The sequence below is a fragment of the Scyliorhinus torazame genome, chromosome 3 (genome assembly GCF_047496885.1).
Source record: "Scyliorhinus torazame isolate Kashiwa2021f chromosome 3, sScyTor2.1, whole genome shotgun sequence".
Lineage (NCBI taxonomy): Eukaryota > Metazoa > Chordata > Chondrichthyes > Carcharhiniformes > Scyliorhinidae > Scyliorhinus > Scyliorhinus torazame.
In genome coordinates, this window is record NC_092709.1 from 42,164,471 (window position 1) to 42,179,882 (window position 15,412).

General features: G+C 47.2%; 1 protein-coding gene across 1 annotated transcript in view; it reads left to right on the top strand.

Annotated features, from left to right (window-relative positions):
• Window positions 1–15,412, top strand: part of slc7a11 (solute carrier family 7 member 11) — a 258,680-nt gene that overhangs the window by 124,951 nt on the left and 118,317 nt on the right. Inside the window, exon 4 of the mRNA XM_072495573.1 lies at window positions 10,899–11,024. Coding sequence (XP_072351674.1) covers window positions 10,899–11,024 — 126 coding nt within the window. The remainder of the gene's footprint in view (window positions 1–10,898; window positions 11,025–15,412) is intronic.

Sequence of the window (15,412 nt, forward strand, 5' to 3'; positions counted from 1 at the left end):
AAACTTTAATTGTGTGGGACAAATTTATTGAGTCTGTGCCTTTGCAGTCGTCTTAATGAATGGCTTCTCAAGCAAGGAAACAAAATAAGAGCTAAAAATCTGGCATGAAATGTGTGCCCTGAAACAAAGTGTGTCATGTTTTTCCTCACTGATTTACATGGAGTATCTGGAGGACAACTCAACACCAGGCATGACATATGGGAGTTCTTTCACATGTCTAACTGTGTTGTAATTCACAGGGAATGAATGATGGTGCCCTTTACCAGAAGTGAATGTAACTTTATCTGGCACTTAGCGGTGACTCCTCTTTATTCTGCCACTATCTGCATCGTTAGAGTCAAGGTAGACATTGGATAAGATGTAACGTTTCTCATTAACTTAATATTTCATTATATTTCAGCTTTTCAGCAAATTATTTGCTGCTCAGCAAGGTGACGAAAGACTGCTGGCTTTAACACCTGTTGGCAGCATTAAACAATCACAGCTGCAGAACAACTAGATGCAGGAAAAAGCTATTTCTGCGAAGCTCTGATAATTTGTCTTAGCCGTAACCTCAGACAAGCACTCCTCCGTTAGTGTGATCATCTCAAGAAAGTTTCCTGTGTATTCATTCTGCTGCCAAATTGTGCTGAATAATAGTTCTGTATTTCTCAGAATTTGATTGGAAAGGACCACGCGATGTCATGAAGGAACCTTGAAATCAGGAGAGTGGGGGCATTTTCTTTTGGAAGTGTAGGCTGAACTCAGACTTCAGAGAGGGGCAGACAGGGCGCTGTTCTTAAATCAGTTCCAAGATTTTCCACTTCTTCACTGTTAAGTCCATTAAAGCAGAATGAACAATCCGCTAATCATTGTCTAGCCATGTGGAAAGGCCATCTTCTCCAGTGTGATCCCAAACTCATCCGTATACCCAATAACTGATCCGTACAATTTTTGATATCCACAGTTTTACTTGATACGACACACAATTGCAGATGACACGTGATCAGCTCAGAAATTTTCTTTAACGCACTCTACTTAAACAAGGCAAACTGAGAGCTTGTGCGCATGTGGCACGGTAGCACAGTGGTTAGCATTGTTGCTTCACAGCTCCAGGATCCCAGATTCAATTCCAGCTTGGGTCACTGTCTGTGCGGAGTCTGCATGCTCTCCCCGTGTCTGTGTGGGTTTCCTCCGGGTGCTCCGGTTTCCTCCCACAAGTGCCGAAAGGCGTGCTTGTTAGGTAATTTGGACATTCTGAATTCTCCCTCAGCTTACCCGAACAGGCACCGGAATGTGGCGACCAGGGGCTTTTCACGGTAACTTCATTGCAGTGTTAATGTAAGCTTACATGTGAAAATAATAAAGATTATTATTATCTACTTGTGTTAAATTTGGAAGGTCCAAGTAAAGGCTATGTCTGTGGCCTTTGATCAGTTCATTCCGTACACATTTGTGAAATGCACTGAAGAAACACGCAGGGTTGGTTGCTAGCGTTACTAGTGCTTTAGAAAGCAATCAGACCCACAATTAGATTTATAGTTATTTTAAAGGCCTTTCAGTCTTAAGCTGGTACCTGTCCTGAGGATGATTGTGCCATTTCTGAACTGGATCGCAAGTTGAGAAGAATTAGCCTTTTGCAACGTAGTAGTGTCCTACTTAAAATCAAATGTTAGCCAGATTCTTTCTAGTCCTGCTTTTTAATTTTGATGCCATCTTTTTCCAACCAAGGCGCTGTTAAAGTATTTCAGTGTGAAGCAATGTTTTGAGCTGAACTGCCACCACACCACATTGTAATATTTTGATGACGCAGAGCACACAATGCATTGGGAGTGGCAGCGAGGGTATGATGGCAGGGCTGATGGGATGCAATGGTGTCGTGCATAAAGCAGCAGGGTCTGGAATTTCTGATAAATGCAGCTTTGCAAGGGATAAAAACAGCAGGTGCTGGAAAAACTCGGCAGGTCTGGCAGTATCTGTGGCGAGAAAATAGAGTTAACATTTCGAATTCCATGTAACTCTTCTTTGGAACCAAAGAAGGGCTGAAGAATAGCCAGATTGGAGTTCATAGAATTTACAGTGCAGAAGGAGGCCATTCGGCCCATCAAGTCTGCACCGGCTCTTGGAAAGAGCACCCTACCCAAGGTCAGGGTATTAACTCTGTTTCTTTCACCAAAGATGCCACCAGACTCGCTGAGATTCTCCAGCACTTTCTGTTTTTATTTCAGATTTCCAGCATCTGCAGTATTTTAGTTTTATTATAACCCAGCGAGCTGGCTGCTGGTTGTGAACTGCTAGGATTTTGTGGCTGAAAGGGGAGGAATGGGCTCTCCACATGGGCATAGGGCTAGGATAGTTGAAAAGACGATCAGACAGATGACATGAGATCGTGACTTGATGGAACCCATTTAGCATCCCTTCCAGACAGGCACAGTGGAGCTTGAGTATTGTTCCAGTTACATTATGGAGTGATATCCAAGCTAAAGTTATTCAGAGCCTTACCAAGTCCTGTGCACAATTTATACACTGTCTCCTATGGCCATTACATGGTCCAGTCACAATGCATCACACTAGATGCCTTGGAACACATTACAGGTGCCCACATCTAGTCATGATAGGGCATGGCCATCTGTGTACTTCAGTCCATCCTCCATCTTATAGTAATAAGGAGTGGAGCATTTGCAGTGTTGACACCAGGAATTAAAGTTAAAGTGCTGTTATGTTTTGTGTACAGTGGCCCCAATATTCTTTCCCTCCCCCAATCCCCAATTTGTCTATGACTGGAATTTGGTGTGCCACATTATTTGCATGGCCGACAAATGTAATCTTGGTTGTCAGCTTCAAGGCTTTTTAGTTGCTCTTGGGAAGCTGCAACAGATGGTGACATGGTTTGCTGCAGGGCTGCCTCACATCCTTCCATTTTTGTGGTCCGAGTGCAAGGCCGAGCAACGGCTTTTTCAGAAATGCCTCAAAAATGGTAATGCTTTGTTGGCGAGAGAGTAAACTGATGTGAGAGGGCTGAAGATGGTTGGAGACGTCCCTTTCCGATTCTTATTAATGGTTCCCCCGTGTTTACCATTCTTTCAGGCGCAGGCCAGCCTATCTGTGGAAGTCCTGGATATTCAGGGCAAATGTAAGGTGGGAGAGGGAGATCCAACTTAACTGTTCTCTGTACTTCCTTTTTCCTCTCCATAGTGCCTGGGAATTAAACATATCTGAGATGTGATAGCGGAGAATACTAGAAGTTGGGTTTGAAATGTTTCATACCTTTTTCTACAGGATGCCTGCTTCAGGGCTCTTATTAAAATGTGCTGCAGAACATGTCTTGAGAGGACCAAATTGAGGCAACTTTGTACCTTTAAAAATACCTTTCTAATGTTACAGACCTGGAGGAGGGTTTACAGCCCCGGTTACTCTTCTCTCCACCTGCCTATAAACAGAAATGTGTCTTGATTTGCTTCTTCCTTTATAAGTGGTGGCACATTTACCAACCCCTCAGTTTTGGTGCGACCCAGTCAACCCATTGATAACGCCACAGCAAACGCGAGGTAGGATGAACTCAAAGGATTCGTTTTTTTGGCATGCTCCAAAACTGTGGGAGGAGGGTCATCATGTGCCTCCTGTCCACTCATTAAAAGAAGGATAGGGAAAGGAACAATTTATAGACCAAAGACCACCGAGAAAAGAATGATTGTCTCACATAGGTTCCAGAGTCAAGAATCAAAGTCCAATAAGGTCTTCCTGCATGGAGAGCTGCAGGCTAAAAAACAATGCTGTATAATTCACTTTTCCGGTGGAATTGACTTCAGATGATGAGATAGGCATGCAGAGATGTATCGGTATTGTAACCAATTATTCAGAAGTTCCAGCAGAAACGGTGTAGCTGTAATGAATTTGGTCAGAACACCTTGGGCAGGATTTTCCATAGCCCGACGCAGAAGTCGTGATCGTCGATCAGGCGGAGAATGGATTTCCAAGCCGAAATCGGGGCAGGTGTCAGTTTGACCCCCGTCCGCCATGCTCTGCCCCCTCCAAACTGGCATCATCATGACGTGTGCCATTTCAACAGAGCTGCCGCGTCATCGGCCGGCCCATCCGAGATGCTCAGCTCCCGATGAGCCGATTTCCCAACGGCACGGGCCACATGTGGTCCCAACCGCGTGGGAACCCGAAATGGTGACTGCGAGACACTCGGCCAGGATCCGTGCCGCTGACCGGGGGGGGGAAAGGGGGAGGGGCTTCTGCTCAGGCTGGGGGGGGACTGGTGGGGGGGTTGGCCAGAGGGTGGGCTGTGGGGTCATGGATGGTGGGTTGAGTTCGCGCCCAGCCGACGCCATGTTGTATGGCTCGATCGGTGCAGGTCGTCAACTGTGCGCATGTGCGGCCCGGGACTCGCCCATTCTCTGCCCATTCTCAGCACGGGCAGCGGGAGTTTCAGTTGCCGCCGGTGTTAACCCCCCACCGGTACCATAATCAGTGAGGGTTTCACGCCAATTTTGTGGCCATGAAAGACCACACATACTCTGCTGGCGTCAGCACTTAATCTCAGGAACGGAGAATGCAGCCCCTTTTCTGTGAGGCTGCAGTACAACAAGGCAACCAGTACAACTGATTCCACCAGCTAGAGGTTCATGTCACATGACTCCTGCCTCACCACATTATCTTTGACAAGAAATGTTCATGATTTGTTTGGTCCCTGATATGTTTAATTGTCTCAGCCATTAAGAATTGAAATTAAGGCTGCATGATCCTTTGTCCTAGGGGGTGAAGAGACTCCAGTTGGCCAACCTGGCATATGAAATGCAGATGGCCTTTGTGCAGTTCTCATGACTTTGGTCTCTGTAGCTCACAATATGTCATTAATGTCTCTTCAGAGATAACGAGGTTTATTCAAATCTGCCAGGTAGTTTCTTTTATTTAGGGGTCAGAGACAGAGAAGTGTCAGCAATCCTAAAAGTCTTTGTCCAGTTTTTAATATTTAAAAAATAGCCATGAGCATATCTAATATTTATTTTATAAAAAATAAGTAGGGTGTGGTCCTAGTCTCCTCACATCAAATTAACTATTTGCTGACTGATATTGGTCTTTCACATGCAAGCCATTTCCTCCACTCATTTATCTCACACAGTAGTGGATTGACAATTGAGCTACCACAAATTTCTGCACTAAAATAGTTCTGCGCATAGCTACTAGGCGATGTTATCGGTGTCATAATATACATCTATTTATACAATGGAGTGCAGACAGGCAGTGATTGACACACAGGATGACCAGTAAGCACACAGAACAGAGCAGCCAATCATCAGACAGGACACAACCACTATAAAGCCAGAGGGCACCAGTTTTCCCACTCTCCCGGGACCCAGCCTCTGAGACAGTCAGATCTCGTGAGCTAGCCAGTGCCTACACCATGTGATAGCTAGGTTAGTCTGGTCAGGCTAGTGTCAGGTCTCCAGTCAAGTCAGCATAGTGTCAACCCACAGTTGAACATGTATAATAGTTTGGATGTTGAATAAAACCGTGTTACAGTTTATCAAGTGTTGGAGGTCTGTCTCTCGCTACACTGCATCAAGTGCAGTTCACCTCGGCCCAGCCTACCCAACACATCATGGTACCAGCTGAGTGATGCTGAAGATTTGACAGACCTACCTTGAGTGAATCAGCGCTGACCAGCAAACAGCCATCCGGTGACATGGAAAACGTCCGCCCTCCTCGCCGGCAACGTCGGTGCAAATTGGAGTATCTTCAAACAAAAGTTCCAACTCTATCTCGAAGCCACTGATCTTGAGGCCGCATGGGACGCCAGGAAAATGTCACTATTCCTCTCCACAGCCGGGGACCACGACATCCACATCTACAACTCCCTTACATTCGTTGAAGGCGAAGACAAGATGAAATTTAAAACAGCCCTACTGAAGTTCGACAGCCACTGCGACATTGAGGTGAATGAGAGCTTTGAACGGTACATTTTCCAGCAGAGGCTTCAGGGTAAGGATGAACCTTTTCAATCCTTTCTGACCCATCTCTGCATCCTCGCGCAGTCATGTAACTATGACTCGACCGCTGATTCCATAATCCGGGATCAGATCGTTTCCGGGGTCCACTCCGATTCCCTTCGCCAGCAGCTCCTGAAAGTCAAGCAGCTCACCCGCACCATCGTCATCGAAACGTGCGTTCTCCACGAACATGCTAACAATCGGTACTCCCACATCAGGGCGGCAGAAACGGCAAAGCTAACCTCCCACGAGGCGGAATGGGTGCAGGCCATCGCACAAATGCAGGGCCTAAGTATCAACGAGAGTGGCCATTTCGCGTGCATTTCCCGGGCCCCTGCGCATGTGCGCCACGACCGAGGGGACGGCGAGACCGCCGACCAGACTGCCCAGGTGCGTACGTCGTTCGACCGCACTGCGCATGCGCGATGGCGCATGGAACGCGCTGACGTTGGCGTCATGAGGTGTCCGCATTGTGGCTCCGCCCATTTAAAGCGGCAATGTCTGGCAAAATCACAAATGTGTCGACAGTGTGGCAAGCTTGGCCACTACGCAGCCCTTTGCAGATCTGCTCCAATGCCCAGCATCCAGCGATCCAAGCCATGGCGCAGAAGGGTCCATTCAATACAGTAGGCCATGCCAGACTCCGACGATGATAGCCCAACAGATCCTGATGCTGCATGCCTCAAATCTCCATACCGGGTGGGCATCATTACGAAGCATGCGCTGCCTTTCTCCAAGACAGCGGCGCACCTCCCGATCCTCAGCATGGATCCCGACGCCGAGTGGTGTGCTGTCCTCACAGTTAACAAGGCTCGCATCCGGTTCAAACTGGACACCGGCGCATTGGCGCACCTCAACTCCAAATCCAATCTCGACACCATCCACGTCAGACCAAGCATTCTTCCACCGGCCTGCCAGCTCCTTGACTACAATGGCAATGCCATAGCTGCCAGTGGCTCATGCCAACTCGGAGTTTCCAATAAGTAATTTAAAGCGACACTGCGATTTGAGATTGTGGGACCTGACAGAGCATCCCTGCTCGGTGCTCCGGCCTGCAAACTCCTGAACTTGGTTCAGCGAGTCCACACCATGTCATCCTCACAGGCGGCGGCCTCACCTGATGAGAAGTTCCAGGCTGAAATTGATGACATCATCACGCAGTACCACAGCGTGTTCGCCGGAATGGGCACACTCCCATACCGATACAAAATCCTGCTCAATCCGAACGCCACCCCTGTGATCCACGCACCACGTCGGGTGCCAGCACCCCTCGAGGACCGCCTCAAGCAGCAGTTACAGGACCTCCAGGACCAGGGCATCATATCAAAGGTCACAGAGCCCACGGACTGGGTCAGCTCCATGGTCTGCGTCAAGAAACCATCAGGGGAGCTTCGAATCTGCATCGACCCCAAGGATTTAAATCGCAACATCATGAGAGAACATTACCCGATACCAAAACGAAAGGAGTTGACCAGCGAGATGGCTCATACCAAACTCTTTACGAAGCTGGATGCCTCCAAGGGGTTCTGGCAAATACAGCTGGATGCATCCAGTCGCAAGCTGTGCACATTCAATACCCCGTTCGGTCGCTACTGCTACAATCGGATGCCTTTTGGCATCATCTCTGCCTCAGAGGTATTTCACCGCATCATGGAACAGATGATGGAGGGTATCGAGGGGGTGCGCATGTATGTTGACGATGTCATAATCTGGTCCACAACTCCTCAAGAAACATCGATCGCCTCAAGCAGGTATTCCACAGAATCCATGAGCATGGCCTCCGACTCAACAGAGCCAAGTGCTCGTTCGGCCAATCAGAAATCAAATTCCTTGGTGACCACATCTCGCAGCAAGGCGTGCGGCCAGATACTGACAAGGTCTCGGCAATCAACACCATGAAGACCCCAGGGGACAAGAAGGCGGTCCTCCGCTTTCTAGAGATGGTCAACTTCCACGGGAAGTTCATTCCCAACATGGCAGCACACACTACAGCCCTCTGCCATCTCAACAAAAAGACGACGGAATTCCAGTTGCTGCCCGCTCATGAGAATGAATGGCATGAGTTGAGGGCAAAACTCACCACAGTCCTGGTTCTGTTGTTCTTCGACCCTACCAAAGAGACCAAAATATCCACTGACGCGAGCCAGGACGGTGTTGGGGCGGAGCTCCTCCAACGGGATGACTCCTCCTCATGGGTCCCAGTTACGTATGCCTCCAGAGCCATGACGCCCAATGAGCAACGGTACGCTCAGATCGAGAAGGAATGCCTGGGCCTCCTAACGGGAATCGACAAATTCCACGACTATGTGTATGGCCTCCCAAAATTCACGGTTGAGATGGCCCACAGGCCACAAGTCCACATAATCCAGAAGGATTTGAATGAAATGACGCCTCAGTTCCAGCGAATCCTTCTCAAGCTACGCCGCTATGATTTTGAACTTGTCTAGACGCCAGGCAAATAACTCATTGTTGCAGATGCCCTTTCCAAGTCCATCACCACACCGTGTGAACAAACTGACTTTGTCTGCCAAATCGATGCGCAGGTGCAATTGTGTGCCTCCAACCTTCCGGCCACTGATGAGAGGGTCATCCAAATTCGTGAGGAAACGGCCAAGGATCCTCTGCTGCAGTGCGTGATGCAGCACCTCACGAATGACTGGCAGAAGGGACATTGACCCCAGTTTTACAACGTCAAGGACGACCTGAAGGTGGTGGACGGCATCCTCATGAAGCTCGATAAGATTGTGATTCCGCAGAGCATGCGAGCTATGATGCTCGGCCAACTCCATGAAGGTAATCTGGGGGTCGAGAAATGTTGACGCAGAGCTCGAGAGGCAGTCTATTGGCCGGGCATCAGCCAGGACGTTGCCAACACGGTCCTCAACTGCCCCACATGTCAGAAATTTCAGCCAGCTCAACCCAAAGAAACTCTGCAGCAACATGAGATAGTGACCTCCCCATGGTCCAAAGTCGGTGTCGACCTTTTCCATGCCAAGGGGCGTGACTATGTCCTCCTGGTCGACTACTTCTCCAATTACCCTGAAGTGGTGAAACTGTCCGACCTCACGTCGAAGGTGGTGATTAAAGCATGCAAAGAAACGTTTGCCAGGCATGGGATACCGCTCACTGTGATGAGTGACAACGGTCCCTGTTTTTACAGCCAGGAATGGTCTGATTTTGCCCGCCTATACAACTTTCGTCACGTAACCTCCAGCCCCCACGACCCACAGTCAAACGGGAAGGCCGAAAAAGGGGTCCATATAGTCAAGAGATTACTATGCAAGGCTGCAGACTCAGGCTCCAACCTGGCGCTGCTGGCATACAGAGCATCCCTGCTGTCCACTGGGTTGTCTTCCGCGCAGATGCTCATGAATCGCACTCTGCGAACCACGGTTCCAGCCATCCATGTTCCAGACCTTGACCACCTCACGGTCATACAAAAGATGCAGCAGGCTCGGGCCCAACAGAAATCAGCATACGACGCACATGCCACAGATCTCCCCGAGCTGGTCCCAACTGATCATGTTCGTGTGCAGTTGCCTGACGGCGGCTGGTCCGCCACAGCTGTGGTGGTCAAGCAAATGGCCCCGAGATCGTTCCTCGTCCGCATGGCTGATGGCTCCTTCCTACAACGCAACAGACGGGCGCTGCGCAGAGTTCCACACCCGCCACCTAACCATGATGTCCCGCCTCACACGATGCTTCCTCCGGACGTGCCCTACCACGAGGCCACCGATCTACCAGCAATCCTGCCGACCTCTGCGACCACCGCATTGGCGGTGGTCCTGCCTATCCAAGTGCAGGCGGTCCCTGATCCACCCTTGAGGCGGTCAACCAGAATTTGTCGCCCGCCACAGAGACTAAACTTAATGACTGACCTTTTGCACAAGTGTGTTAACCTTATTGTTTTGACCTCTGTAAATATCGTTGTTACCATTTCATCTGCCCTATATCTGCACTAGCGACACCTGCCTGTGTATATAAGGTCATTTTAGCACATTCTGTATATGGTCGCGCACATATACAGGTCCGCACGCACATGCACCTTAATATTTATTATCTCAACACACAATATAGAAATAAAAAGGGGGGGAGATGTCATAATATACATCTCTGTATACAATGGAGTGCAGACAGGTAGTGATTGACACACAGGATGACCAGTAAGCACACAGAACAGAGCAGCCAATCACCAGACAGGTCTCGACCACTATAAAGCCAGAGGGCACCAGTTTTCCCGTTCTCTCGGGACCCAACCTCTGAGACAGACAGAGCTCGTGAGCTAGCCAGTGCCTACACCAAGTGGTAGCTAGGTTAGTCTGGTCAGGTTAGAGTCAGGTCTCCAGTCAAGTCAGCATAGTGTCAACCCACAGTTGTACACGTATAATAGTTTGGATGTTGAATAAAATCATGTTACATTTTATCAAGTGTTGGAGGTCTGTCTCTCGCTACACTGCATCAAGTGCAGTTTACCTCGAGTCAGCCTACCCAACACATCAATCAACACAGCTCTGGATAACTCACTCTATGATATTTCTCTCCCTTGCTGTGAGGCAATACATAGTCCATGCCTCATTCTCAAATGCAGCTGGGCAATATCGTACTGAAATTCGGAAACCTGGTGTGTGAGAAATTGCAAGCACAATAGGCACATTCCACATCGATTCCACAGAGGTTCCAAATGGGAACATTTGAAAATCTTGGAGATGTATTTCTTTGCTCTTGTTGTCAATATTTTGATCCTGTATTATTTATCAGGTCCTTTGATACCTTTTATGTTCCACAGTTTGACAGTAATATGAAGGAAATTGTGCAGCATTGGTTTCGATCAAGTTGCCAGTCAGTAGTACCCTTGTTGTGGCATTGTGAAGTGTGTTGTTACCTGAGGTAGCAGTATTTATTTTGTCCTGTTTGTTTTTCCAGCTGTGGTAATGTATATTAACAGCATAAGCGTCAGCTGGACTGCACGGCTACAGATCTTTCTGACATTCTGCAAACTTGCTGCCATTTTAATAATCATCTTCCCTGGAATGGCGCATTTATTCAAAGGTAAGCAGTAATAAAATACTTCTCCATTTCTAAAGAACTGCAGAGAAACACAATGTTCCCGAATGACAGATTAGAAATGGTCTTTCTCTGCTGATTTTGTTAATAGTACTGCTGTCAAACATGACTGTTCCCTTTTCATTTGTGGTGAAGAATACTTATGAGTTGTTCACATTTTACTGTTAATCTATCTAAAATGCCTTTATTTTAAGTAAAAAGTATCATTGTGGCAGCTCAACTACACTATCATTCTGTACTTCAGGTTTACTTTCATAGAATCATAGAATAGAATTATAGAATCCGTACAGTGTACAAGGAAACCATTGGGCCCGTTGAGTCTGCACCGACCCTCAGAAAGCACACCCTACCTAGGCCCAATCCCCCACCCTATCCCCGGAAACCCACCTAACCTTTTGGACACTAAGGGGCAATTCAGCATGGCCAATCCACCTAACCACATCTTTGGAATGTGGGAGGAAACCAGAGCACCCGGAGTAAAGTGCTAACTCCACACAGTCACCCAAAGCCAGAATTGAACCCAGGTCCCTGGCGCTGTGAGGCAGGCATGCTAACCAGCATGCTACAATGCCGCCCTTTCAATGACACAATTAGCTTGCACTGTGTTAAGAAAGAGTTTTTATTTGATTGAAGTACTAAAAGGACCTTTAATGTTAAAAGTTGGGAATCAAAGTCAGAAATTCCTGATTATTAGATCATAGGTCATAGAATTTACAGTGCAGAAGGAGGCCATTTGGCCCATCGAGTCTGCACCGGCCCTTGGGAAGAGCATCCTCTTTAAGCATACGCCTCCACCCTATCCCCATAACCCCACCTAACCTTTTGGACACTAAGGGGAAATTTAGCATGGACAATCCACCTAATCTGCGCATCTTTGGACCGTGAGAGGAAACCGTAGCACCCGTAGGAAACCCGCGCAGACACGGGGATAACGTGCAAACTCCACACAGTCACCTGAGGCCGGAATTGAACCGGCGTCCTGGGGCTGTGAGGCAGCAGTGCTAACCACTGTGCCACCGTGCCGCCCCTCAACAGACAGCTGAGTGGTTTTGCAACATCACAGGTGGGTCTGTGAGACCACAACAATATTTGAAGAGTAAGCACAACAACATTGCTATTAGAAAGTTATTGGCAGAGCTGGGCAGTAGTATTTGTCAACAATACAGCTTCCTGGTGGTATCTCTTATGACATGCCAGGAAGATTCATTATGTTGGTTTTAAATACCACTGAAATCTTTCGTACAGAAAGACTTCAAGACCTGCGTTTATACAGCAATTTCTTAAAACCTCACATGATGCTAAAAAGCAGTTTAAGGCAGTGAACATGCTTTTTAAGTCTGGGCATCGATGTAATGTAGGAAACGTGACTGCCACACAGCATACAGCAAAATGGCAATATGTTCATGGTCTGATAATCTGTTGAGGGGATATATATAATATAGGGTCCCAGTTAGAAGCCCATTGCTTTGCTTCAGAACTGTGCCTTTGGATCATTTACATCTGCCTGAGAGGGCAGACAGAAACTCGATTTAACACCTCCCCTGAAAGATAACACCCTCTGACAGTTCAGCACTGCACTGAAATGTCAGCTGGACTTTCTGCTCAAGGCTCTGTCATGCAGTTTGAAGACACAATCCTTTGACTCAGAGGCAACAATGAATACCACTGAGTCACATTTCTTTTGGACTCTCTGCTTAGCTTTTTTTTCCACCTTAGTTTGGAGGCCTTTTGTTACAGGGGCCAGTTTCCCCATTCTCAGACTTATTGCAGAAGGCAGATAAATGAATCAACACTTCAGTGTTGGTCTTGAGGCTGTAATCTCTATCTTTGTCTGGCTGGTTATAATTGTGTTCCATGGTACATTTATATAGTATGTCCAGCACAGAAGTAGGCTATTTTGCTGAGCTGGTCCATACCAGTGTTTATGGTCCTGCCATAACCTTCTATCCCTTTCTCCATCATGTGTTTATCTAGCTTTACCTCAAATGCATCTATGCTGTTCATGCACAGTTCTGGTTCCACGTTATAAAAAAAGTAGAGGCACTGGAGAAGATGTAGAAGGATTTAGAAGGCGAACACTCTACGTGGTAGCAATTTTTATCAGTCTTTGAGTAAATTCCATAGAATTACATAGGATATTTGTGCTTAAATTAGGCTATTCAGCTAAACTGGGCCATGATGGCATTTATATTCCATTTGAGCTTCCTCCCATCCAACGGCATAACCCTGAATTCTTTTCTTCCTCATAGGCCACACTTGGAGTATAGTGTTCAATTCTGGTCGCCACACTACCAGAAGGATGTGGAGGCTTTAGAGAGGGTGTAGAAGAGATTTACCAGAATGTTGCCTGGTATGGAGGGCATTAGCTATGAGGAGCGGTTGAATAAACTCAGTTTGTTCTCACTGGAACGAAGGAGGTTGAGGGGCGACCTGATAGAGGTCTACAAAATTATGAGGGGCATAGACAGAGTGGATAGTCAGAGGCTTTTCCCCAGGGTAGAGGGGTCAATTACTAGGGGGCATAGGTTTAAGGTGAGAGGGGCAAGGTTTAGAGTAGATGTACGAGGCAAGTCTTTTACACAGAGGGTAGTGGCTGCCTGGAACTCGCTACCGGAGGAGGTGGTGGAAGCAGGGACGATAGTGTAATTTAATGGGCATCTTGACAAATACATGAATAGGATGGGAATAGAGAGGATACGGATCCAGGAAGTGTAGAAGATTGTAGTTTAGTCGGGCAGCATGGTCGGCACGGGCTTGGAGGGCCGAAGGGCCTGTTCCTGTACATTTCTTTGTTCTTTGTTCTTTGTTGCTCATCTATTTCCCGTCAGCCACTTCCTGTGGTAGTGAGCTCCACAGTCGCATCACTCTCTGGCTTAAAGAGGTTTCTTCTGAAGCTCTTATTGGATTTATTAGTGACGGTCTTATATTGTTGGTCCCTAGTTCTGATCTCGCCCACAAGTAGAAACACTGGGCTAGATTTTACCTGCATGTTTTGTGGCGGTGGAGGGGGCCCGCCATTGGCCGGTGGAAGGATCTTCCAGTCGCTATCAAGGGGTTTTCCTGTTGCTCGCACCCTCTGCCGCTGGGAAACCCATGGAGGGGAGGGCGGTCACCGTCAGCGAGACTGGAAGATCCCGCCAGTGTAAACGGCTGGAAATATTCAGCCATCTTATGTGAGTCAACCTTATTAAACCCTTTCATAATTTTATATTGATTAAAAGTGGAAATACTTTCTCGGCATCTACTTTATAAAAAACTTTAATTACTGCAAAAACCTCAATTAGATCATCACTCAGCCTTACCTTTTCAAATGAAAAGAGACCTCACCTATTTAGTCTTCCCGTAGTGATTGCCTCAGGGCTCTGGTATTAGCCTTGTAAATCCCTTTACATCTTCTCCAGTGCCGTGGAACCAGAACTGTGCAGAATGCCTCAAGTGTGGCCTAATGAAGGTAGAAAGAGATCAGAACTGTGCACAGTATTCCAAGTGTGATCTTCCCAAGCTTTGATACAAGTTATGCATCAACTCTACAATTCTACCCATCCATTTTGCAACCGTGCTTTGTTTGCCTTTTTTTTTTAATGATCTTATTAACCCGCGTCGCTACTAATAATGATTTGAGATCCCGCTGCTCCTGTTTTCACAATGAATGTGTAATTCTATGTCAATTCCCTGTTGGACTTTCGAGTAATAATCTTATTTTTATGGCCCCTCATTTTGCCGGATTTGAATAGAGACGAGGATTAACAACAACGCCTCACTGATAAACAACTCCTGGATCTTTCCTCCACCAAAGGAAAATATCGGGGCACTAATTTTAATCATCAATTAAACCTTTCATCCCACAACTTTTGACTGACAACATGAGTCTGTTAAGAATTTAGACCATGCCCATTAATTTTTTGCCAATCAGTGATAAAATCAGTGGCTCAGTTGGAAGCACGCTAGCTTTTGAGTCATAAGGATGTGGGTTTAAATCCAACTCCAGAGCCTTGGAGCTTGATTTTCAATTGCCCATGGTGGAGAGAATGGTTGCAGGTCCACTTTGAAAATAGTGCCCTAGGGTGGGATGTCAATGGCCTGACACCCTTGGGACACACAACTACTTTCAAAGTGAGGGAGGGGTGGGATGTAGAAACCTGCTCCCCTTCAATTAACCACCCATTAAGCTCCTCGAGGGGCTGGCTAACGGGCTGGGAAGGGCCAGAAGACAATTTTGAAATCACAGATTGGTGAACCCCAACATCCTGGTACAGATTCGTTTACAGCTACAATGTGGGGAAGCCTCAAGTAATGTCAATACTGAAGGGAATTTTGTGGTTACAAAGGAGCATCACAGGTTACTAAGATAATTAAAAAAAAGGCAAACAAAG